Source organism: Pollachius pollachius (assembly GCF_949987615.1).
Source record: "Pollachius pollachius genome assembly, chromosome: 5".
Taxonomy (NCBI): domain Eukaryota; kingdom Metazoa; phylum Chordata; class Actinopteri; order Gadiformes; family Gadidae; genus Pollachius; species Pollachius pollachius.
In genome coordinates, this window is record NC_136938.1 from 18,335,321 (window position 1) to 18,358,419 (window position 23,099).

Consider the following 23,099-nt stretch of genomic DNA (forward strand, 5'->3'; position numbering starts at 1 on the left):
TCTAGGGGCAACTTTCAAAGGTGTCAACAGTATTCATATGTAGCATATTGGATACTCCATAGCACTATTTGACACCTGACCTCTGTAAATGAATGACTAGCACTTTCATAATGTTCAGGTCTCCTAGCCTTCTGTATCAGACTGCAATTTTTTTTAAAGCGATGAAGACTATTTAAAAACAACAAATGGCTGTAACTTTGTTACTTTTCAAAGCAACTCCTCCTCTAATGGCTGGTTGTCACATGTATTTGGTTATGGTGTTGGTCAATAGGCGATGTATAACTTTTACCAACATGGAAACATTCTAGATTTCTGAAAAAAGAGAATGCTCTTGGTGTTCCGTTGGGGTACAAGACGTAATTGGATGAGCTCTGAAAGTACGGACCGGGTACTTTTATGAAGCATGTACATTTGGACTTGACGTCGAGGTCTCAAGCTTTTGGTTGGTGTATGTATGAACCATCTCTATATACAACAGCATATTAAAAAAGAAAAGCTAAGGGAATTGAGGCATTTGTGTCTTTCATTGTACGTTATTAAGTTCCTCATGAGCTAATTAAGTTTAAATCACTTAAATAACTTATTTTTCCGTTTTACTCGCTATATCGAGCCATTAGTCTTGCTTTGCCATTTGCATCGTGTGCTGGAGAGGTGCGTTATAAACACGTCGGATGGTGTGGATTAATTCCCCTTAGCCAGCAAGCCGAGTTGGAAGGTCTGTGAGACAACCTGTTTTGACAGACTAAATGATTGCCTGATAGGTTATTTGCAACAATCCTTGCAAATATATACATCCATTCATCTTAGACGAGGTCATTTTAGATCCCTATTGCAACGGTTTCTATTGCTACCCCCCTGGGCGGAGTACCATTTCATATGTACCATTCTCATACGGACTGCCAGTGGAACGGGTGGAGATCGAGAGATGATTGGTTTACTCCGCGCCACATGATGCTCGTCATGTACAAGGAGTGATAATGAAGTATGAAGACGCAACGCCTGAAGTGAAGTTCCTTGTGTTTCCATATAACGTTAGGCCAAATACCTAGTTCTTTAGCCTATGATAGCCTACGCCCTTTATATATCTATATATAGATGTAGATAATTGGTGGGCCCATTCACCACATCAAAAGCTTTTTACAATTTCATATAACTACTACTCACGTTAGTACTCAAGTATACTTTGTCATCTGTGTAATTTATTTTGAGCCATGTAAAAAATAAATGCCTGTTTATTAACAAATTAATTGACTAACTTTTTTCTGTATTTTTTAACGCGAGCCATGCAATCCTTCATTATTGAGGTGAGTATGAGGGGTACATTTGGTGAATATATGAAACCAATGATCACCGGACTACCTAATTTACATGTGTTCACAGAAAATTAGCTGCGCCATCTGGGTCACATGTCTCCGAGTCTGGTAAAACCATAGGGGGGTTGAGGCTTGAGGTAGAGGAACGGTTAACTACGAGGTGTTTAAAGACTCACTGTGGATTAAAATGTGGAAGAGTGACGAGCTTTTGAAACCAATATGGCATGCGTTCTCGGCTTTGGACGTGGATAAGAGTGGAAAAGTCTCAAAATCTCAATTGAAGGTGGGACGTTTTAATGTTTGTGTAATAGTTTTACTCAATATATGTACTTTGTAATAGTTATACTAAATATAGGACGCCTTGTCATGCAATTATATATTGGCCTGGATACGTCATGCAATTGATCTCATGATTTATTGCAAAAGTGGTTAATATTTGTATTCGATGCTACTTTTCTCCATAGGAATCAATGTCAGTTAATAGACTACTGTAGACCTGTGTTAAGACAACTTGTTCTTTTCTTCAATTAAATCTTAAATTATTTCAATACCGTCAGAGCAATTAAAAAGCGTCTTGGTCGGTGATGGTTATATGAATAGTAAGGATAACAATATATAAATATTACTATGAAAGCATTGCTTATTAAAAGTATTACACATTGTATTACAACAATTACAATAAAAACACTTTTTTCACACTGTAACTGTTGAATTAGTATGAGTATGAAGTAAATGTATCCGAGTGGAAACGGATCGATGTTATTTGTAACTAGATCCATTTGGCCATATTCTCTTTGGATTTAAAGTTGGATTTAAAACTTAAATTACTTTATTGTGAGTGTCTGAATATTAAATGAGGATATCATTATCGACGCCAAGTAGGTTATGTTTTTTGTGTGTCTGTCCGAGTGCCTGTGAGCCGGATATCTCTAAAGATAAGCACCGATTTTTCTCGAATTTGGTGGGTAGGTTAGTTATAGGCAAGGTAAGGAGTTATTAACTTTTCATACCAATCAGCCAAAAGGGTGCGTTTCATTCCCCAAAAGGTGAATAACTTCCTATGGTGGTTTCTTGCCCTAAAAGGGTTGTCAAGGGTTGAGGATGATTGATGAGTGACCTCCATATGCCCCGCCCACTTCCTGTTTTCTTGGATCAAGCTAGATATTGTTGTATTTTAAAGTAAGAATCACGCGTATTTTAGTTAAATGCATTTGCTCACAGGTAATTAGTAATTCATTTTGATACATTGAATCAGCATGCATACATTTCCATGTAATTTTCCGTATTTCTATGGGTGACATGCAGCAAGTTACACTTGACCTGTGATGCAAATCAAGAAGTAATTTTCTATGCATGGGGGCAGGATAAAAAATATATATGTTGGTTTCGAAAGGTTATGTCTAACCGTCTGGAAGTGAATTCGAGTGGATATTCTTTCTTTTACATAACACTATATATATATATAAGTAGCATTTACCCTCTTAGTTTCCGAAATGTAATGGTTCCCAATTATTTGCAACACCATTTTCTGTGATTTTAGTGTATCTGCTTCACTACACATTTGTTTCACCCAATCGACAACATCTTCCCATAATATCAATGTCCAAATGAACAGTACATTGTTAGCAGAATTGTAGTTTTGATCATTGTTACATATCATTACGCTGTTTGTATCTACTTTATAACCTTTACAATATTTTTTTTCAGTCAAAAATGTAAGTATATATATATAATACAAAGTCAGCCGTCTTCCAGGAGCCCATAGGCATAAGAGACCACCACATGGTGGGTTCCAACCCACAGATTGGGAGACTGGGCGTGGTTGCTTTAACGCGTGTTGTTGGTGTCTCAGGTGCTCTCCTACAACCTGTGCACAGTGATGAACATCCCTCATGACCCTGTATCCCTAGAGGAAAACTTCAAGGATGATGACAGAGGCCCTGTCTCCAACCATGGCTACATGCCTTACCTCAAACGCTACATCCTGGAAAAGGTATAGGCCGGCATCGCACCCTTCGTATCAACTATCCTAAGATTGTGCTCGTCAAATGGGAGTTTGGATATTTTCCATTTCTGAAGCCGATCGTCAAATTTGCCCATTTTGGTTAATCTGTAGTGAATCTAGGGTAGGACATGACATAAATCCAAATTAAACAGATTTGATGGTAATGGGACATTATCCTTCCTTTACTGTAGTGTAGTATAGCTTTGGTTTGCTGAACTAAACTGCTGTAATGGGCTGCAATACAAGAAACCCTCTTACTAGCTTATTCTTCATGAGGATTAGCACATCTGGGTTCCACTGCCCTGTCTTTGCTGTAGAGTTGAAACTTCCTGTTAACCATTTATTGTTGTATATATTGGGATGTTTTAGTTCCTTTAGTGGATAAAATACAACTTAACTCAGTTCTAATGAATACAATTTATATAGCCCATTTCAGACACAATTAGCTTAGATAAGTAAAGATAAATAGTAAAACGCTACAATTAATGCAATTGAATCAAACTACACAAAAAGTTTATCTCACTGAAAACATCCATGTTTGTCAGTCAAAGTATTTCTTTTTTAAATTCAACTGTGGAAAATACACAATACCTAGAAAATAACCATCACCTGGCACAAGTTACCTACTGCGGTTTATTTTGTCCTTGTGCCTTCAGGGCTTTTCCGTGTCTTTCTCTCTTGGATTCTGACTTGCATTGTAATGAAGTAGTTGAAAACATTAGCTTTATACGCCGCAACATCCTGTGGAATTCATTATGTGGACGAAAACAAATGACAGTTTCCTACTGTGCATTAGTGAATAGTCTTCCCTTGTGTTTGACCTATACCTCCTGTTTGACCTTTACCTCCCTTTTCTCTCTATTCAACTCATAGGCAAGGGACAATTTTGATATGCAGGACTTTAACAAGATGTGCTGGACATTGTCCTACAAGAAAAATATGAACTTGAAAAGTCTCCTCATTTCAAACGAGGACGCCTTCAAAGTCTGGTGCATTTTCAACTTCCTGTGCGAGGACACATACCCGCTGGTCATCCTAGCAGAGGAGGTGAGGGAGATCAGAGCGAATACACACCAAGTAGTTACTGAAGGGTGTTTCAAAGTAAACATTTATGGATGATATTGTTGCTCATCCAATACAAAGCATATCACCCATGCGGAAAGCAAATTGATTGATGTTGAATTAAGATTTATATAATTATATATAAAGAGAAGAATGCCAATAGAACCATCCGTAATTAGTAACATGAAACATATCAATATATCATATATTACTTTAAATATACTGCTCCACTGCAGAAACAAGCACTGCGAGCGCATATTCAGGCCCGTATACCTTTGTCACATTCACGCCAGCGATACGATTTTACAAAGGTAGTCGGGTAGTGAAAAATACGCCACACAGTATATATATATATATATATGGTTTTGATCTACCTTTCTAGATTGAGTACTTGTTGCGGAAGCTCTTGGAGGCCATGGGGAGCAGCTGGAACCAGGACCACTTTGCAGAGTACAAGCTCCAGCTGAGCCTGCAGAGGAACAACGGGGGCCTGAGTGCCTGGGAGCTCATCAACCTGGTGGGCATGGCTCACTTCAGCAAGGGCATGAACCTGCACACCGTGTCCATGGGCATCACTCAGGTGTACCAGGAACTCATCCTGGATGTGCTCAAACAGGTGAGCCCGTGTGGAGGAATCCACCTGATCCGGATCTTATATTCTCCAGAGTGTTCTATGATCATCACCTATGTGTGACTGTACCTAATTATCACATGCTTTCCACTTGCTTATAAACCATTTTTAGGCCCCAAAAAGTCAGACCCTAGTGTCCTACGTTTATCTTCCATGCACCTTGTTTACACCCAATCCATCTCTGCCATTAAAACTGAAACTCTTCATTTTTATGTGAAATTCTTGTTATTCCTCGACACCATTTGAGCCATGACCTGTGCCGATGTAAAGTCCCATATTTATGTATTGTTTCATTTTGTTTTTCAATCCTTCTGGTTGTATGTGTTCTCTTAGGGCTACGTGATGAAGAAGGGTCACAAAATGAAAATCTGGTCAGAGCGCTGGTTCATACTGCAATCAAACACACTCTCGTACTACTTATCTGAGGACCTGGTGGACAAGCGAGGTGACGTAGTTCTGGTTCAGAACTCCAGTGTCGAGGTATTTATAATAAGTAGAACAAAGATGTTTATTTGAACTTCTGTCATGATCTGCGATACAACAATGGCAGGGAATGGTATCGTGTTTAAGGAAACTCAATCTATTTTGTACGTCCATTGCCCACACACTTCTGCCCAGTCCCTCCCAGACAGGGAAGGAAAGAAGTGCTTGTTCGTGGTCAGATGTGCAGACAGAATCTTTGAGCTATGTGCAACTGATAAGAAAAGGAAACAAGAGTGGATCCAAGGTATTGACATACATTAACCTCTTGTCTAATGTATTTAATTTAAACCAGCACTATAGATACACTATTGATCTTGATCCTCCAATCTTGATCAAACGCTTAATTTCTCTCTGGCTTACTTGTAAATTTTGCTTTGGATAAAACTAAATGTACATGTAACGTAAAGAAGCCTAAATGTGTAAAACAGACACTGACTGCGTTGAGGCTGTGGGATTGTGTGGTTCACTGTGTCCCCAACCCTGTGCCTCCTCACCAGCGCTACAAACCTGCCTGCAGCAAGTCCGGCTGGGGCTGCTGTCTCCGCACCGCGAGGCCCGGCAGAGGCGGCGGGAGCTCCGGCAGAAGCACACTGTGGAGGAGGAAGAGCTGACGGAGCGCATGAGGCAGCTGCAGGCAACCAACGAGAACAAACAGATAGAGCTGGAGGTCATGCGAAAGGTGCTGTAACGACACGCGCTCACACAAGCTATGGAAGGCCGAAAGGTCCAAACTACGCACCGTTGAGTGATTCTATTGAAATAGACGTCAATACAGCGTTTCTGCTGTCATAATGCTGTAAAAAATACAGAATTTGTAGTTTTGGACTGGTTTTGAATGAGTCAAATAGTGCATTCAATAGCGCATTTTCATATCAGCAACATTTGCTCCTCTTGATTCTTGCAGCCAGTGATAATGAAGCTTCTTCCCCCAATCAGCAATTACCAAAGTCGGACCACACTAGTCCATCAATAATCTTCTTAAACCAGCTGAAGGTTTTATGGAATAGAATTCTAGAGAGGGTGTGTGTCTGATCTTAGGCCACAGGCTGAGTGGATGGTGCCTTGTTTGTGCAAACTATTTTAGAGTAAAAGTCTACACAATGAAAGGTTAATACTTTCCCGCACTGCTCCTCTTCCTGGTGGGAGATACTAATCCAAATCCTTTCCTTTCTTTATGTTGCGTTTCCTTTCAGCCTTTCAGGGGTTCATTATAGATCAAGTGTTTTTTAGGACTTCATTGTGTAGACATGTTTGGTTGAGTTGTGAATGTGAAATGGAAAGATTGCAATTACATTTTAAATAGACATCATGTTTTGCCACTTTAAGCTCACAATTACATACATGTACTATGATGTACTATTATGTTTCATATTTGTGACTAAAATATGCTTTGGTCAGTATCATAATCATGATATCCTGCTGTGTTGTGGCAAACATGTATAGCAAAAAAGGAAGAGAAAGATAATATGCAAACATCTGAGCCAGACACCTGTGTTTGTTTCGAAGGGGAAACCCGGGTGGGGTCAAAAGAAATCATGTTTTTGCAGTGTTTTGTATACCATGAAGATAAACTTCTGCTTTTTATCTTATTAACATAACCATACCATCCTATGTACCTCTTCAATCGCTTCACTAGAAATGTTGTTTTGCTTCTGATTTACTTATGCTGTAGGTATACTATGCCCTTCCAAAGTCCATCGATATATTTTTCAAGAATCAGACAGTAGAAACACACAAAATATACTATAATATAATATACTTCTAAAAACAACCCTGCACACCTTCATTAAGTGACATGTTTTCTTACATACAGTAAGTTAGCTTCATTTCAGAAGGACGTGCTTCTGAGATGGATGTAACCATGGGTCACCTGTAACCGTGGTCGACAAGCTTACACCTAAACAAATAACAGAATAACCCTTATGCCTTTCAGAAACTGGAGGAGGCGGCAGCAATAGCTGCCATGGAGGAGGAGAGGAGGAGGCAGACACAGACAGACCTGCAGGATCGCTACATGCTGGACCTGGCTAGAGAGAAAATGGTACAATGTCTCGTCAAATCCTGTCATTACACTTCAATGAAGGTACACGTGCAGAAGCCTTGAATGATCAATGGTAAATGTGTGTACCTGGCTGCATGTTGGACCAATGGCTGGGTGGATGGGTGTGTTGTACGTGTTTCTGTCATGTGTGTCTTGTATGTGCTTGTTGCATGTGTGTGTCTGTGTGTGTGTGTGTGTGTGTGTGAATGGTTGATTTGTGTGTGTGGGTTTGTGTGTGTGAGTTTTATTGTTGTGTGTGTGTGCATGCATACCTGCACATGTGTGTTTGTGTGTGTGTGTGTGTGTGTGTGTGAGTGTTTGTGTGTGTGTGCGTGCTTGTTGTGTGTGTGCGTGCTTGTGTGTGTGTGTGTGTTTGTGTGTGTGTGTGTGTGGATGCATCCCTGCACACATGTGCTCGCGTGTTTGTGTACGTTTGTGTACGGGTGCTCTGTTGTGCGTGTGCGAATGCATGCCTGATGCATATGTGTGTGTTTCCCGGCGTGCGCGGCGGCCCTAGGAGCGTGAGCAGATGGAGCAGCAGGTGGCCCAGAAGACCAGCGAGCTGGAGCAGTACCTGCAGCGTGTGGGCGAGCTGGAGGACATGTACAAGCGGCTGCAGGACGCCCTGGACCAGCAGAGGACCGCCAAGCAGGAGGAGGAGACCATGCGCAGGCGGCAGGCCAGGTCTCACCGAGCACACCGTCACACGCACACACACACACACACACCGGCACCAACACACACACAGGCACCTACAAACACACACTCACACACACGCACACTCACTCAGCAACACACACACACACACACACATACAGACTGGTAGGCACGCGCACACACCCACACCCACACCCACAGGCACCAACACACACACACACACACACCCACACACACACAGGCACCAACAAACACTCACACACACACACACACTCACTCACTCAGCAACACACACACACATACAGACAGGTAGGCACACGCACACACCCACACACACACCCACACACACACACACACACACACACACACACGCACGTGAGCATTCTCACAGACACACACACCAACAATTAAAATGCCCTGTGGTTCATGGTGCATGTGGTGGCGTGTGCACTTGTATGTATGCGTGAATGTCGCGCGCGCGTGTGTGTGTGTGCGTGTGTGTGCGTGTGCGCGTGCGTGCGTGCGTGCGTGTTGGAGCAGGCTGCTGGCAGAGGAGGCAGGGAAGAGGGTGGAGCTGGAGCAGCTGCACCTGCAGCAGCAGAGGGCCATGTGCCAGGTCCAGGCGGAGAAGAAGGAGCTGGTGGAGGAGCGGCAGGCCCAGGAGAGAGCCCTGCAGGCCGCCACGCTGCAGCTGCAAACCCTGGAGGAGGAGAGGCAAGGGGCCCTGGCGCAGTACCAGGTCAGGGTGGCTGTGTTTGTGAGTGTGCGTGTGTGTGTGTGTGTGTGTGTGTGTGTGTGTGTGTGTGTGTGTGTGTGTGTGTGTGATTGGCGTGTGTGGTTATATGCACGTTTATGTATGTGCACATCCAATTCAGGGTGGAGTTTTTTTGTTTTTCCGGTTTAGGAAAATAGTAGGGGTGCAACGGATCACAAAACTCACGGTTCGGATCGTGTCACGGTTTTTGAGTCACGGGTCGGATCATTTTCGGATCAACAACAATAAAAAAGATAACAAGACAAATGTGACTTTAAATAATTCTTCAAATGTGTAAAAACTAAATAAAGTGAAAAATTAGGCAATAATCCTATTTCCTTTAAACATAGTCAATATTTAAAAGAATTGCAACCTAAGGCATTATTCCTTCTTCTTATTAACATCGATAGTAAATAATCCTGAATTAAATTCAGGATGTCTGCATTGCCTGGGGAGAGTTTAGAGTCTACACTCTCCCCAGGCAATGCAGACATCCTCATCTTTTTTTTCATCAAGTATGGTAGCGAAATACAGTTTCTGTCGTATTTTATTTGGCATTTTGTAAATCCGTTGATTTCTGTTGGAAGTTGATTTCTGTTGCTCATTGCAAGGGGGGTTGGTTGTAGTCTTTTCGCTCGGTTCTAGCCCTACTGTTGATACGGAGAACCAAGCGAAAAGACTACAACCAAACATAAACATTTCCGCTTCCGGTTTCCGTTTCAATGGGATTTACGGAACGCCAAATAAAACATGACAGAAACTATTTCGCTACGCTACTTGATGATGTTGTAAATACCGGAATTGCCCTTTAAACATGCGATGATCACGTGAAAGCACAACTTTTTTTTTTATCAGCCGATCCGCGGATCACTTGCGTCCCGAACCGTGGGGGTTGATCCGTACGGATCACGGGTAACCCGTGAACCGTTGCACCACTAGAAAATAGAATCAGTCAATATTTGCATAAGCATGCGTACAAACGCACACACAAAATCCTGCACACATTAAACAGACACACACACATACACACACACACACACACACACACAAAACCTGCATGCACATGCACACATGAAACACAAAATCGACATGCAGTCAAACATAAAAAATATATTTCTTTATAATATATTAATCTACAGCTTTCATTCATTCTATCATTCATTTGGTCATTCTGTAGAGCAGAGGTCCTCTGCAGTGAGCAGATAGTTCAATCTGAATGCATAGCCCCTCCCCAAACTTCCTCATTTTGTTCTTATAAGGCAGCCATGACTTTAACTATTTTGCAATTACAAGCTGTACGTAGACTTCAAATCTCCCCCAGTGTAGGCCTATATGTGCGAGTTTGTATGCACAAGTAATGATGTGTGTGTGTGTGTGTGTGATTTGATGTGTACGTTTATTTGTGAGTTCTGTGGTACCGATGTGTGTGCAAGAAATCTGCATCTTGCGCACGCAGATATTGCCTGCACGAAATATTCCCAACGTGTGCATGCAGGTTTTGAATGCGTGTGCAAGAGTTGAAATTTGATTTGAATGAGTTGAAATTTCCTAAATGGCCTCCCCTAACCAAACAAGCTCCAAACCATACACTCAGAGTACAGTATGAATGACTGGAGCCTGTTATTCACATCCTTTGGGCTGCGTGGGCTGGTTATACAACACCTCGCTTTTTCCTTTTCTTCCTGTTTCGTCTATTTTTATAGGAAGTGACTAAAAAGCTGACGCTGGCGGCAAACAAGACAAAGAAATGGAAAACCAGAGTAGCCAAACACGAGGGATTGGTACGACTCATTCAACCAGGTGAACTTTCAATCTCTTATGTTTGATAAATGAGGTGTTATCAGATGTGTTGCCTCAGTCCCTCATTATGAGACCTTCATTTTGGAACTGTTGCAAGGAACGTCAAAGAATGGCCTCGCGAATCATCCCTTCTATAAATATTGATAGATACATTGACGGTTTGGTTGTCCTGGGATAATTGCGTGTTCCTGATAGGTCACAAGGGGCCCCAGATCATGACTAACTGGGGGCCAGCCTCCTTTACCGATGCCGAGTTGGAACTGAGGAAGAAGTCCTGGCAGCAGAAGAAGAACCAGGAGGATCCACTGACGCAGTGACCACACACACACACGCGCACACACGCACACACGCACACACATATGCACGCACACTCAATGCATGTTAACCATCAAGCCCTCACATGTTCTAATGTTTAACTGTTTTTGACTGCTGGGGATTTACATGATACTAACATGTAGTGTGACCAGCAACGCAAATGATTTATCTGTGCTCTTTAAAAAAATAAACTGAACATTTTAGAAAATGCTTTAGCCCAATTTCCAATAGGCAGTATTTTAAGTCTTATTTTTGATATTTCTTTTTTAACTGGATTGGATCCATAATTAAATGACTAATCTGACTTGTGTATATGGAACTTACTTGTTGTGATGACTTAATGTAACACTTTAATTCAAGGTTAAAAGTGTGTTTGTTCATGTGTGTGTGTTAACGTGTATATGTGCGATGTTATGGGATGCCGTGTGAAAAAAAAGAAATTTGGGCGCGAAGCATTCAACTTAACCATTCCACATACAATAATTATTGTATTAATACACAGTCATTCATATTATCCCCAATAGAAACCATAGAATTTGGAACCGGATTGAAATTTAGAATTTCATAAGGAAGCGAGAAAACAAGACTGGTTTCATCCAGTAGATGTCAGCGTAGTCACAGAAAACAGTCTGAACACGCCTTCCCTTACAAGGGCAACTTTTGAGTCCGTATTTGCTCGGCAAGAGAAAAAAAAGAGAAATTGAGCATTTGCATGTGTTGTGTAATTATGCTTCATATTTCACTTTGCATGGACATACGTCTCCACTTCCTGGTCGTTTTGTTGGAGCCATGTGTCCGTCTCCCATCACGCATGTGAGGAAGCAGCTGGTGACACCAGCAGAGAAGAATGCACATGGAGCTAGTTAGGGTCTCACTGGGCCCCAAGTGTCCTGCGTGTAGCCTTCAATGGGGGGCCAGTAAAACACAGACACCAGTCCTGAATGTTCCTCATGAGGATGATCCGCAGATGTTCCGTGCCTCTCATTGTATTTAATCAATTCCTCTATTATTTATAGTGTATACACAGGGTGATTGATAGTTTTTAAAGCAACACTAGGCTGTTTTCTGGCTATTTCTTGGTACTGTTAGGCTCATCTCAGAGCATGTTTCCACTGTAACTCTGGCTCACTTTGCTTCAGAAATTGTGAGATAAATATAGTGTCGTATAATAGTAATAGTATTTTCTCCTTACCAACTTGCCATGGATACCACACACTGAGTGCACTTGACAAATAACCTAGTCGGAGAAAATGACTTCATGGGCCTAATAGTCATAAATTGAGAATGACTTAAATACATTGTTGGTCCTGTTATAACAAGGTTTAGTTGACGTAAAGCCTTTGGCATGAGCGAACCCAAGTTGTTTTGCCATCGCCTCTTGTCAAAACAAATCAGGAGCTTCAGCGATGGAACACTGTTCGATGCTTCTGCTCACCACTCATGCCTCTAATGGAAGATTTGATCTGTCCTACCCAAATGTTTTTCCACTGTTAATGCAGTTGAACATAGGCTTACTTTGGTAGCCCTGTAAGAGCACAAAAAGACAGCAAAACAGCCCCAAACCAATCCAATATGTAAAATCGATTGAGATCGTCACCTTTGTCTTGTTCACCGATTGTATTCTGAAAAAAAATAAGGGCCTATTACTTAGCCAGCCAGCGCTGTAGAAGCACAAAAGACAGCACAAAAAGAAACAAACCAATCAAAACTCCTAGATCGCTCTATGGAACAAGAGCAAGTGAAGGGTTAGTTCATGCCATGATCATGGTTTGAGGGTGGGGTGATAAGACCTTCTATTCATACACTAAGCTGGGACCCCCCCTCCCCCCTATGAAAACATCAGATGGATGAAAAAGCCAAGTCTTCCGGCTCGTGCTGCAGTCAGGAATGTGATGCTCAACCAACAAACAACAAAAGATAGTGTCATTCACACAACGCAAAAGCATGTCCCTACATGGACATGTTTGTGTGTCTGATTGGCAGTACTTCAGTGGGTATCTCTATACCCCAGGACCGATAGGGTCCTGGGGCGAAGCCTTTCTGCGACACACCATTCTGACTCGCAAAGAACGCCAGGACTCTGCGCAACACGTTTTATGATGAAACTCATAGAGGTTATTAATAAGCTTCCTAGGCACCAGAGACATTTGGCGTCCAGTTCCTTACGTAGTACTCTACTGCTCATTATTTTAACTATTTGTTCAGGAACACTGCGTATCCAAGGGTCACTGCAGAAAAACAATGACACACACACACATGCTTAATTGCAAAAGTTGTGGTATTCCAAAAATAAGGAAAAGATGTCTCCAGCCGGCCGGCCAGGGCCCATGTGTTCAGGGGGGAAAAACAAGAAGAAAAACCTTAATTCCTGTGTCCAATTCATCAAATCCCTGTCCAAGAGATCCCCATCTAAATAGATTTGAAATGGGAACATTCTTCTGGATGGTCTGGTGGTGAATAAATATCTGGCAGATGCCTGTTCTCAGGCCAACACGTCTTCCCACGGTGACCTCCACATGGTTGGCCCGGAGGACAGGAAGCCGGGGGGGGGGGGGGGGGGGGAAGACACCACGATGAGGGGCCAAAAGCTATGAGTCCGGGGCACGGATGGTCACAGTCTAGACTAAATGCATTTATCGGAGCGAGAGGAACAAGTCCTGCCTGGTTATCCCCCCCCGCCCCCCACCACACACTTCGCGTGGAAGAGGCTCACTGTAGCTTGAAGCTGCTGGATGGCTCGGAGTGCTCTCTTCATGGATCATTTGGGGCAGATATCATCACCTGGGGGCCGCAGTGTTTTGTGTATATGTCGGCTCAGCAACACACGCTGTGTTCTGGATCCCAGGTTGAGAACTGTGTCGGGGTGTGATACAGCATGGATCAGTGTGTTTGTGTGTGTGTGTGTCTGTGTGTGTGTGTGTGTGTGCAGTCAGTGGATGGTAAGCAGGTGATGCCTGCTGTAGATTGCACCCCCTCCCCCAGGATTCCATCCGCGTTGAATCAGCTGCATTTTACTATAACATTAGTAATGCATTCAGCTTTGTGTTACTATAACATTAGTTATGCATTCAGCGTCGTGTTACTATATCATTAGTAATGCCTTCAGTTCTGTGTTACTATAACATTATTAATGCCTTCAGTGCTGTTTTACTATAACATTAGTAATGCATTCAGTTATGTGTTACTATAAAATTGTCAGTAATCCTTTCACAATGTGTCAACACCTGCAACATTACCAACGCCTTCAGTGAGACCTGATGAGAATTAGCAATTGTGATGCACATGGGTCTGTCATTATTATAGCAATGTGTAAGGGATAGGAATAGCTTGAGGGTCACCTTGCATTAGTACATGTAGCAGACCAAATCCCCCATAAATGTCAAACTTAAAAAAATGTGTTAAGAAAAAGGAACAACATTTTTCATTTAACTTTGATCCACGGGGACTCTTGTGGGAAACATAACCTCCTTGTTAATAAACAATATATGCGTGCATGTGCTGCTTAGTTCAACATAATAAGTCACGAAAATAGTTTCAGTTTATAAATCTGCATTTCAAAGATGGTTAAGTTAATAGTTTACAAAAGAAAACAAATCAAAGGAAAAAAACACCATGAAATGACCCTGAAATTGCCCAAATGTGTCCCTCATCTTCCTGGAAATGCTCTGTGAGAGCCAACAGGTTGAAGAGCTAATCCATGAAATCAACTGGGGAGGCTAAATATGGCTTCATGCACAGGCCAGATGTGAGCCGAGGGCAGCTCATTGCACCTGCTCTACGATCAAGATGTTGTACAGGCTATAAAACGCTCCCTACTCCAAAACCTTCGTTGGACAACGCTCCTTTGTTTTCCCAGTCAAGCTGGCAAAATCCAGCCCATCTTGGGTATCCTGCCCAGGAAACGTCTGCAGAATGAGACATGCCCGATCCTAAACACAGGCTGAGTCTGCTAGACCCAGTGCTGCTCCAGTCTCCGCTTACACTTTATTGAAAGACTTTAAGAATGAAGAGATTTTTAATAAATGTCAGGAAACATGATTTGGGCATTCTGATGTATCATGTGGTGAACTTCCAACCACCACAGAAAAACATGCCAACGGGGCCTTAGCCAACCTAGCCTCAATATTTATGCAGAAATCGATCTTTGGCGCGTGGTTTTTGTCTGAATGTAGTGGATACAGCGGTAATTCAGTGATGCTGTGTGATGAGTGGAAAACAATAAAGGTTGTCCAATGTCAAATGTAAAGTGTTACATCGTGTGGATGAATAATTAATCTATTTTAATGGCATACAGAAAGACAAAAATCAGCACATAAATGACCCTGGGTGTTGTTTCAAGTACTTTCAAGTAGTTTATTTCCAAGAGAAGTTAGTGACACAACACAACACAAAAGGTACAAAGATACAGTAATACACAAAGGCTACTCATATGGATTGGTAGTTCCTTTTTTGCAATTTTTTTTAAGAAACAGTATTGATGCACAGACAAAAAACAGATAAAAAATACACCACAGCCTCACCAATCAGTTCATCCCCCCGTTTAAAAAGCCCTTAAAAGACACAGAGAAAGACGAATGGAGAAATACAGTTGTATCTCCTTCATTTTTTTATAACACAAAGAAACAGGCTACTCAGGTATTTGTACAAATAACACATTATAAAAGTTTGACTGCAGACTGGTCACGGCAGGATTAAGATTAAGGAAAGGATACATATCGACGCACAGGTAAAAATGAAATGTCATGATTATTTACATTAAAGACTAATCCACAACACTTGAAAAGGAGTTACATTTTTTAATAAAAAAAAAGAATAATTTACATTTCAAGAAACAAATGTGTTATCCATGTGTCAGAAAACATTAACAACGTTTAAACCAAAGGGAGAAAACACTTATTTAAATAAGAAAAATTCAGGTAACTGTTTGAACTTTACTGTGCAAATTCTTTCTCCTTTGAGTAAATGTCGTATGTACATTATAAAGTAATCTTTTGTCTTTCTGTCTGCGTCTGTTCAAAACGGATAAGGAGTGCATATTTTAGAGCTGAGTGCAATTAGATTGCCTCGTTGTGCATGAAAATCTCTGAGTTTTGGCGGTTCATACTTTGACTCGAGCAGCAATAACTGTTCTTTCCTCATACTAAAATATCTGATATAAATTCTCTCATAGGCTTTCAATCTACAATTCTCTTTCTTTAATCTAATAGCCTTAAATCCATAGACCTAACCCACAGTTTGTAACGGCCAGTGATATTGTATTGCTTTCCATCTATTTGCGTTGCACAGGGCAACCTTTATTTTGGTAGTGTAAACCCTCAAACACATTAGCTTATCATAACTCGCTTCTCCTCACGTAGTCTGCGTTGTCTATTTGGTTACGGGCCCGGTGGGGGGGCTTACAGCAAGCAGAGACCAATGGGGGGCCGGTGGCGTTGGCCAACTCTGACACTCAAGCGGATAAATATAGCGATGGAAGCCCCGGCAGGCTGCCTTGTAACAGGCGGATTGGGGGTACACCCACGTCCTCCCCACACCAGGCACTTGGTTCACTTGTGGTCCCCGTGGTCGACAGCTAAGCTAAGATAAACCGAAGCCGTGTCTCTTCTGTGAGATAAAAAAAATAAAAAAGCTGAGAGCACCTTTGGGGGCGTGGGTGACCATCTGTCGGCGAGGACCCTGCCGTGACGACGACGTCAGGCCACGTGGTTCTGTGTGTGTGCACCCATCAGGCGTCAGAGATGCAGCTCTGGATTTTGTCCATCCAGACCAGAGCGGTGGGCGCGTCCGAGGCGCAGAAGTTGTAAACTCTCTTGCTGGTCTTCAGCTGCAGGAGAGACAAACCAGCACAGGACACATATTTATATACCTTGCATTTTTCGTATGCGATTTACGCACGCACCCGCACACGCACACACACACACACACACACGTTTGAGGGCTTGTACATCAGAATGCATCATGGCATCTTTTGTTTGCGGACTCATGAGAAGTTACTGTAAATATATAGTCATCTAGGCGAAGGAAAACTTTGTTTTGCCACATCTCACTTGAGCAACACCTCGGCAGTTTCAAACACAATCATGTCCCCCCGTATCATGAAAGAAACTCTTCATCACTACACAATAACCCCAAAAGATAAACGGGACTACAGACAAAGTAACGGCCATTCAAATTCAAGTGCTTCTATAAACGGCGGTGTTCTTTGCAATGTGCCGTCAGGAGGCACCAGCCCTAATGGCCACCACTGAACCGTGCACACGGGGGGAGGGGGGCTCACGTCAAAGAAGGCCTTTTCGCTGATATGTTTGGGAGCTCCAATGGTTGGGGCGGCGATCACCACCGATTCCACCTCGGCCAGGTCGATGTGTCCTCTGCAGTTAGTGTCCTCCCCAGTGTCGTAGTATCGCAACTGTAAGGGCACGCACGCACACGCACACACACACACACACACACACACACACACACACACACACACACACACACACACACACACACACAGGTCAGCTGTTGGAGGACAGCATGCCCTTTGAAGCAGTGAAACTGTGTGTTTTCCGTGTCACTCACTTGATGCTTTGTGACGTCCAACACAAACCAGCGCGGTTTCCATCCCTTGAGGAGGGCTCCGCGCTTGTACAGGATCCCCTCGTAGGACCTGGGAGGAGGGACACAGAGTGAGCTACAGTACTCAGGACTCATCGTTCTGGGCCTAGTTCTACCATGCATTCCGACTCTAAATGTCAGCCAGAATTTTAGGAGAACACACCACCACAAAGAAGTGTTTTAGTTGTATGTTCTGTACCATTACAGGAGGTAACGTGTCATTTACTTTTCAAGAGTCTCTTCGAACTTTGTAAATGGCAACGATCCAATTGGAAGGTCTAAATAGCAGTGTGCCTCAAAGAACTAGCAGTAGCAGTGGTATACAATAGAACTCCAAATTCTTTACAATGCACAGAACATCACGTTCAAAACATTGTCTTTAGGCATGTGTCCCCAAAAGTAAAAGGTAAATGGTGAATGGACTGCATTTACATAGCACTTTTATAGCACTTTTACCCAAAGCGCTTTCCAATATAACATTCACCCATTCACACACACATTCACACACCGACGGCGTCAGCGTCAGCCATGCAAGGCGCCAACCAGCTCGTCGGGAGCAGTTAGGGTTAGGTGCCTTGCTCAGGGACACCTACCCTCGACACCTTGCGGTGGCCCGGCAACCCTCTACCTCCTGAGCTACTGCCGCCCAAAACTGGGTCCTATTCCTCCGCTCGTCGCCAGGGCGTGGCGGAACAGCCCCCCGACGGGTCCCCACCTGTTCTCGTCGTTCTTGGGGGTGAACTGGTGGTAGAGCGTGGCCGCGCGGCGGTTCACCCCATTGGGGGTGACGGCGCTGCGGTCCTCCCCCAGCCCGGTGTCCGCCAGCTGCATCATGGAGCGCCGCTGGAACGCCTGCAGGCCGGAGGTGGGGATCAGCCCCGAGAGGGACAGGGACTGCTTCCGGAGCTGGAAGACCCCACAAGGACATAAACACACACACACACACACAGGGACATAAACACACACACACACATACAGGGACAGAAACACACACATACAGGGACATAAACACACACACACACACACACACACACACACAGGGACATACACACACACACACACACACACACACACACACACACACACAGGGACATATACACACACACACACACACATACAGGGACAGAAACACACACACACACATACAGGGACATAAACACACACACACACACACACACACATGCAGGCACATATACACACACACACACACACACACACACAGGCACATATACACACACACACACACAGGCACATATACACACACACACATACAGGGAAATAAACACACACACACACAGCGACATAAACACACACACACACACACACACACACACACACAGAGACATAAACACACACACACACACATAGGGACATATACACACACATACATAGAGGGACATAAACACACACACACACACAGGGACATAAACACACACACACACATACAGGGACATATATACACACACACACACATACATACAGAGACATATACACACACACACACACACACAGGGCCATATACACACAAGCACACACACATATACATACAGAGAAATATGCACGCATGCACGCACACACACACACACACACCGTTTAAACGATAAGTGAAAAGAACAACTGAATATAGATCCAACTTTAAGTTGGATCTAGTTCATATGTCTCTCAACAACCGATCGACTTCACACTTAGTGGCTGTAACGCTGAGGACCCACAGTGTCTGGCGTGGAAAGGTTTGGACACACAGTTCTTGTCGCACAGCATGCTGGGATTATTAGTGCGTTGCTACCGCCAACAGTACAACGGTGTAGTATAACAAGCTAATAATAACAGCCCCATCGCCAGACGGAGGTGAACAGACGTCCGGACCAGAGGAAGCACAGTGTCGAGTGTGAGGTGATACCACGCCCCCGCACGCAACCGGGGCCTTTCTGAACAGGACCGTTCTGAAGGGGCTAGGAAGCGCCGCATCTATTGATTATCTTGTCTTTATGAACGGCCACTGCACTCGTTCTTTGTCTAAATGAGAATCAACGACTACCCGGAGAGATGAAGCAGCTTTTGATGGGTGACTGGTAATTAAGTAAAAAAAGATAAAGTGTTGGTGCGCAGACGCTTACGTTTCCTTCTTGCTTGAGGTCTTCCTGGACGCTGGCACGGACCTGCTCCAACGTAGTGTGCCACCTCTCTGGGGACTGGTGCAGCTCCCCCTCTAACCTCTCTATGTCCTACGCACACACACACACACACACACACACACACACACACACACAAAAAAACACCATTTTAATCAAATCCTTGTTAGACCCTGCAGAGGGAAAAAAAAGACAAAGCAGCCAGCATCGAGAGAAGCAGAGCCCCGCGCCCGGTGCTTACGGCCAGCAGCTGGGTGATGGCGTCGGGCTGGGCGCGGCTCACGCTGCTGTAGCAGGGCCACACGATGCGCCTCCTGCTGGTGGAGATGGTGTCCGCCTCGTCCCCCCCGTCCCCCCGCGACGCCATCATCCTGCAGTCGTAGGCCGGGCCGGTGGACAGCGTCTCGTCCGTGAAGAAGTCCCACTTGGCCAGGCTGGGGATGTTGATGATGACCGGCTTCAGGGTGGGCTGCAGGGGCGGGAGGGGGGAACGTTTAAGAGACAGGACACGCACATGCACACACACACACACACACACCTGCAGCAAGCAAACACACGCACACCGAATTCAACATTTTCACACACCGAAAACGAAATAACCTTGAAATAGAATAGCAATAAGCAGACAGAGCATGAGCATCTATCAACCTGAATTACTTTTAATGGTAAACGGCCAAAACAATTGAAGACGCACCACCAATGAAAATAGCTCAAAGAGCTAACTATGGGTCATGGGTTGACCAAGGGTCAAGTGGTGTGATAAAACTGTCTGCCTCTTGTGAATAAAAATAAGTAGGTTGTCCGACCATTGACAAATCTTTAGGGCCAGTGGGAAAGAATGTGGTCAACATTGGACATTCCTCTGCATGCTAAATCACAGCACAGTGTGAGCAGTGCAAACACTAAGTCCTGTTATCGTTGCGCCTATGACGATTTATACGCCCTGAAATATGGATACAGACAGGGTATTATTGGCCAGTGGGCAAGCCATCAGCATGACTGGGCCTTCCTGGCGCAAACAACATCCTTATTGGACACACACACAAACACACGCACACACAAAAAGACACACGCTTGTTTTGAATCAGCAATGGGGATGTACCGTTGCAGGCCATCCAGAGAATTATTCAGAGAAAGGTCATTATACAAGGTCACACATACGCACATGCACCGCACACACACACACACACGCACTCTCGGTTTCATGGGACTCATTCCCCTGACTTTGATGTTCATGAAGGGGGGCATTATCAAAACAAGAGCCCCATTCATCCTTTAAAGCAGATGGCATGAATTACCCTTGTTTATTGGAAATAGAAGATCATTAAACTACCAAACTGCTTTTAAATAACTTTTAAATAAAAGAGGGAACATTCATGGGTCATAACACAAGATTTTAAAGAGCTTCGATGAGCTCCGGCTCTAGATATTGAAAAACAAACTAACTGGAAAAACCTCCAGTCCATATTAGCAGTCAAGCCTTCTACTAAAACCTAAAGCAGGCAGACTAAACAATCTGACAAAAGCACACGTCCGTTTTGGACACACACACACACACACACACACACACACACACACACACACACACACAGAGAGAGAGAGAGAGAGAGAGAGACGTCCACGTGAAAGCCCTCACCTCAGTCTCACTGGGCCGGTACATATAATTGAAGAAGATGGGACTCTTCCTGTGCATTCGGTTGATGCACTCCCAGATGCACACGCCCCTCCTGGCCTGCTTATCCCCCTTGTCCTCGAACAACGTGCCTGTGGACGAGGAGGAGTTAGTCATCGTATTGGGGAGGCCATGGTACCCGGGGAGGTCAAGCAGACTGGCCTGGCCCCTGGAAAGCTCACGAAGCTGTCGTCAGTTGCTTTGCATGGTGGTGACTCTCTGCCGACAGGAGGACGATTGTGTGTGTGTTAGTGGCAGACTGTGAGACACTAGTAGTGACGTGCTTTGAGCAACCAGCGGTTAGAAAAGCACAAGATAAGCGCCATTATCCCTAAATGCAATCCTGCAGGAGTGAACAATTTCTAAGGAAAACATAGGCAGCTGCAATTACCCTTCCTGCTGAGGTAATAGCCAAGCGAGTCATTTGGTTAAGTGAGATTGTGGTTCTCTCTACTACACGGTCTAGAGGTACCTTGGCTATCTCTAGACAAGGTATGCTCCGTTGGGGGCATAGCTTGACTAATCAGTGACGGTAACTCTTTCTCCATCGCTTCCAACAAGAAATTCAACTTCAATGATATGATGCCAAAGTATTACAACAAATGTATTCATGATTAGATTATAGATAACAGACTTGCAAGAGAGGTAAAACGGCTCTCCGAATAGTTTGGGAGACAAAAGCTATCTATCACAAAACACAGACAGCTGTGTTTTGTGATTGTTATCCAAACCACGTAACCTCACAAATGCCCGGGCCTCAGCCACACAGCTCACTGACCGTGTTCTAAGCGCTCGTAGTCAGAGTCCAGCAGGAAGTTCTTGAACCGGTTGGAGATGTGATGGTACGCCAGGAACTTCACATACTGCTGATTGAACTCAAACTCCAGAGGATGCTGGTCCAAAAGCTGGCACAGAGAACAACAGAGGGCGGGGGGTTACTCATCAAGATATCACACTGAGCTCATCCCGTGCACCGTGGCCACGATGGTGACTTGCACAGAGAAAGACCGAGGGATGGGTGTGTGTGTGTGTGGGGGGGGGGGGGGGGGGGGGGGGGGGGGTTACTCATCAGAGATCGGACTGAGCTCATCCCGTGCACTGTGGCTACAATGGCGACTTGTGCATGAATCTCCAAAGACGGGGCCCAATTAGAAGCAGGAAAGTACTGCCGCTGCGGCCAGCACGCAGGGCGGGGTGCGGGAGGCAGGGGGGGGGGTGACATCATGCTTCTTAAGAAACGCCTCCAGAACTATTATGTCCGTCCGGAGGGGAGACCACTGGCTGTTCGGGGCCACCTGGGTCCATTGGCAAAAAACAACAGCTGGTTCGGAGATGAAGTACTTCTATTTTCAGAGCAGGATTGAACCCCTCGGCCGCGGGCCAGGCGTCCTCAGCAGCCAGGGGCGTCGCCTTCGACGGGACCAATGTCGAAACTATGTGTTGATGTCAGTGGATGGGAGTGAACTCCCATCCACGCCACCAGAACCCCAAGGCATCTACAGTCAGCCTTACCCCCCCCCTCACCCTTTCCCGGCCACTTGCAGCCCCCGCCTCTTCTCACTCCCCCGTCTCTCTCTCTCACTCTCTTCCACCAACCCTCGCCCCCCCACCCCCGTTGCTCCCATCTCCCCTCA

At 44.4% G+C, this 23,099-nt stretch overlaps 2 protein-coding genes across 5 annotated transcripts in view; one reads left to right on the forward strand and one right to left on the reverse strand.

Moving 5' to 3' along the window:
* Window positions 1-1,461: 1,461 nt before the first annotated feature.
* On the forward strand, window positions 1,462-11,365 carry LOC307075638 (switch-associated protein 70-like). 2 transcript variants are annotated; one of them, XM_079736294.1, is made up of 13 exons: window positions 1,462-1,596; window positions 2,397-2,482; window positions 3,166-3,306; window positions 4,192-4,365; window positions 4,763-4,996; window positions 5,345-5,491; window positions 5,630-5,738; window positions 5,992-6,173; window positions 7,428-7,535; window positions 8,053-8,219; window positions 8,733-8,931; window positions 10,650-10,746; window positions 10,942-11,365. In XM_079736294.1, exons 3-13 carry the CDS (start codon window positions 3,193-3,195, stop codon window positions 11,061-11,063), a joined length of 1,653 nt encoding a protein of 550 aa, XP_079592420.1. In that variant the 5' UTR covers window positions 1,462-1,596; window positions 2,397-2,482; window positions 3,166-3,192; the 3' UTR covers window positions 11,064-11,365. The 2 variants fall into 2 exon arrangements, with proteins under 2 accessions (XP_079592420.1, XP_079592419.1); XM_079736293.1 differs by lacking the exon at window positions 2,397-2,482 and having other exon boundaries at window positions 1,485-1,596.
* Window positions 11,366-15,400: 4,035 nt separating this feature from the next.
* The window catches only part of sbf2 (SET binding factor 2), an 82,053-nt gene continuing 74,354 nt past the window's right edge, over window positions 15,401-23,099 (reverse strand). For all 3 annotated transcript variants that reach the window (XM_079737115.1, XM_079737114.1, XM_079737113.1), the window contains 8 exons: window positions 22,244-22,370; window positions 21,430-21,557; window positions 20,035-20,262; window positions 19,779-19,886; window positions 18,377-18,567; window positions 17,626-17,713; window positions 17,339-17,470; window positions 15,401-16,885 (listed from right to left, as the gene is read on the reverse strand). In XM_079737115.1, the coding sequence (XP_079593241.1) occupies window positions 16,787-16,885; window positions 17,339-17,470; window positions 17,626-17,713; window positions 18,377-18,567; window positions 19,779-19,886; window positions 20,035-20,262; window positions 21,430-21,557; window positions 22,244-22,370 (1,101 nt within the window). In that variant the 3' untranslated portion in view covers window positions 15,401-16,786. The remainder of the gene's footprint in view (window positions 16,886-17,338; window positions 17,471-17,625; window positions 17,714-18,376; window positions 18,568-19,778; window positions 19,887-20,034; window positions 20,263-21,429; window positions 21,558-22,243; window positions 22,371-23,099) is intronic.

What these genes read in the sequence shown, in the direction of transcription:
- LOC307075638 (XM_079736293.1), top strand. Translation starts at nt 1,501, where the DNA reads ATGTGGAAGAGTGACGAGCTTTTGAAACCAATATGGCATGCGTTCTCG. An exon ending in AACGCTACATCCTGGAAAAG is followed by an intron (nt 3,307 to 4,191) that starts GTATAGGCCGGC and finishes TTCAACTCATAG; the next exon opens with GCAAGGGACAATTTTGATAT. An exon ending in TGGTCATCCTAGCAGAGGAG is followed by an intron (nt 4,366 to 4,762) that starts GTGAGGGAGATC and finishes CTACCTTTCTAG; the next exon opens with ATTGAGTACTTGTTGCGGAA.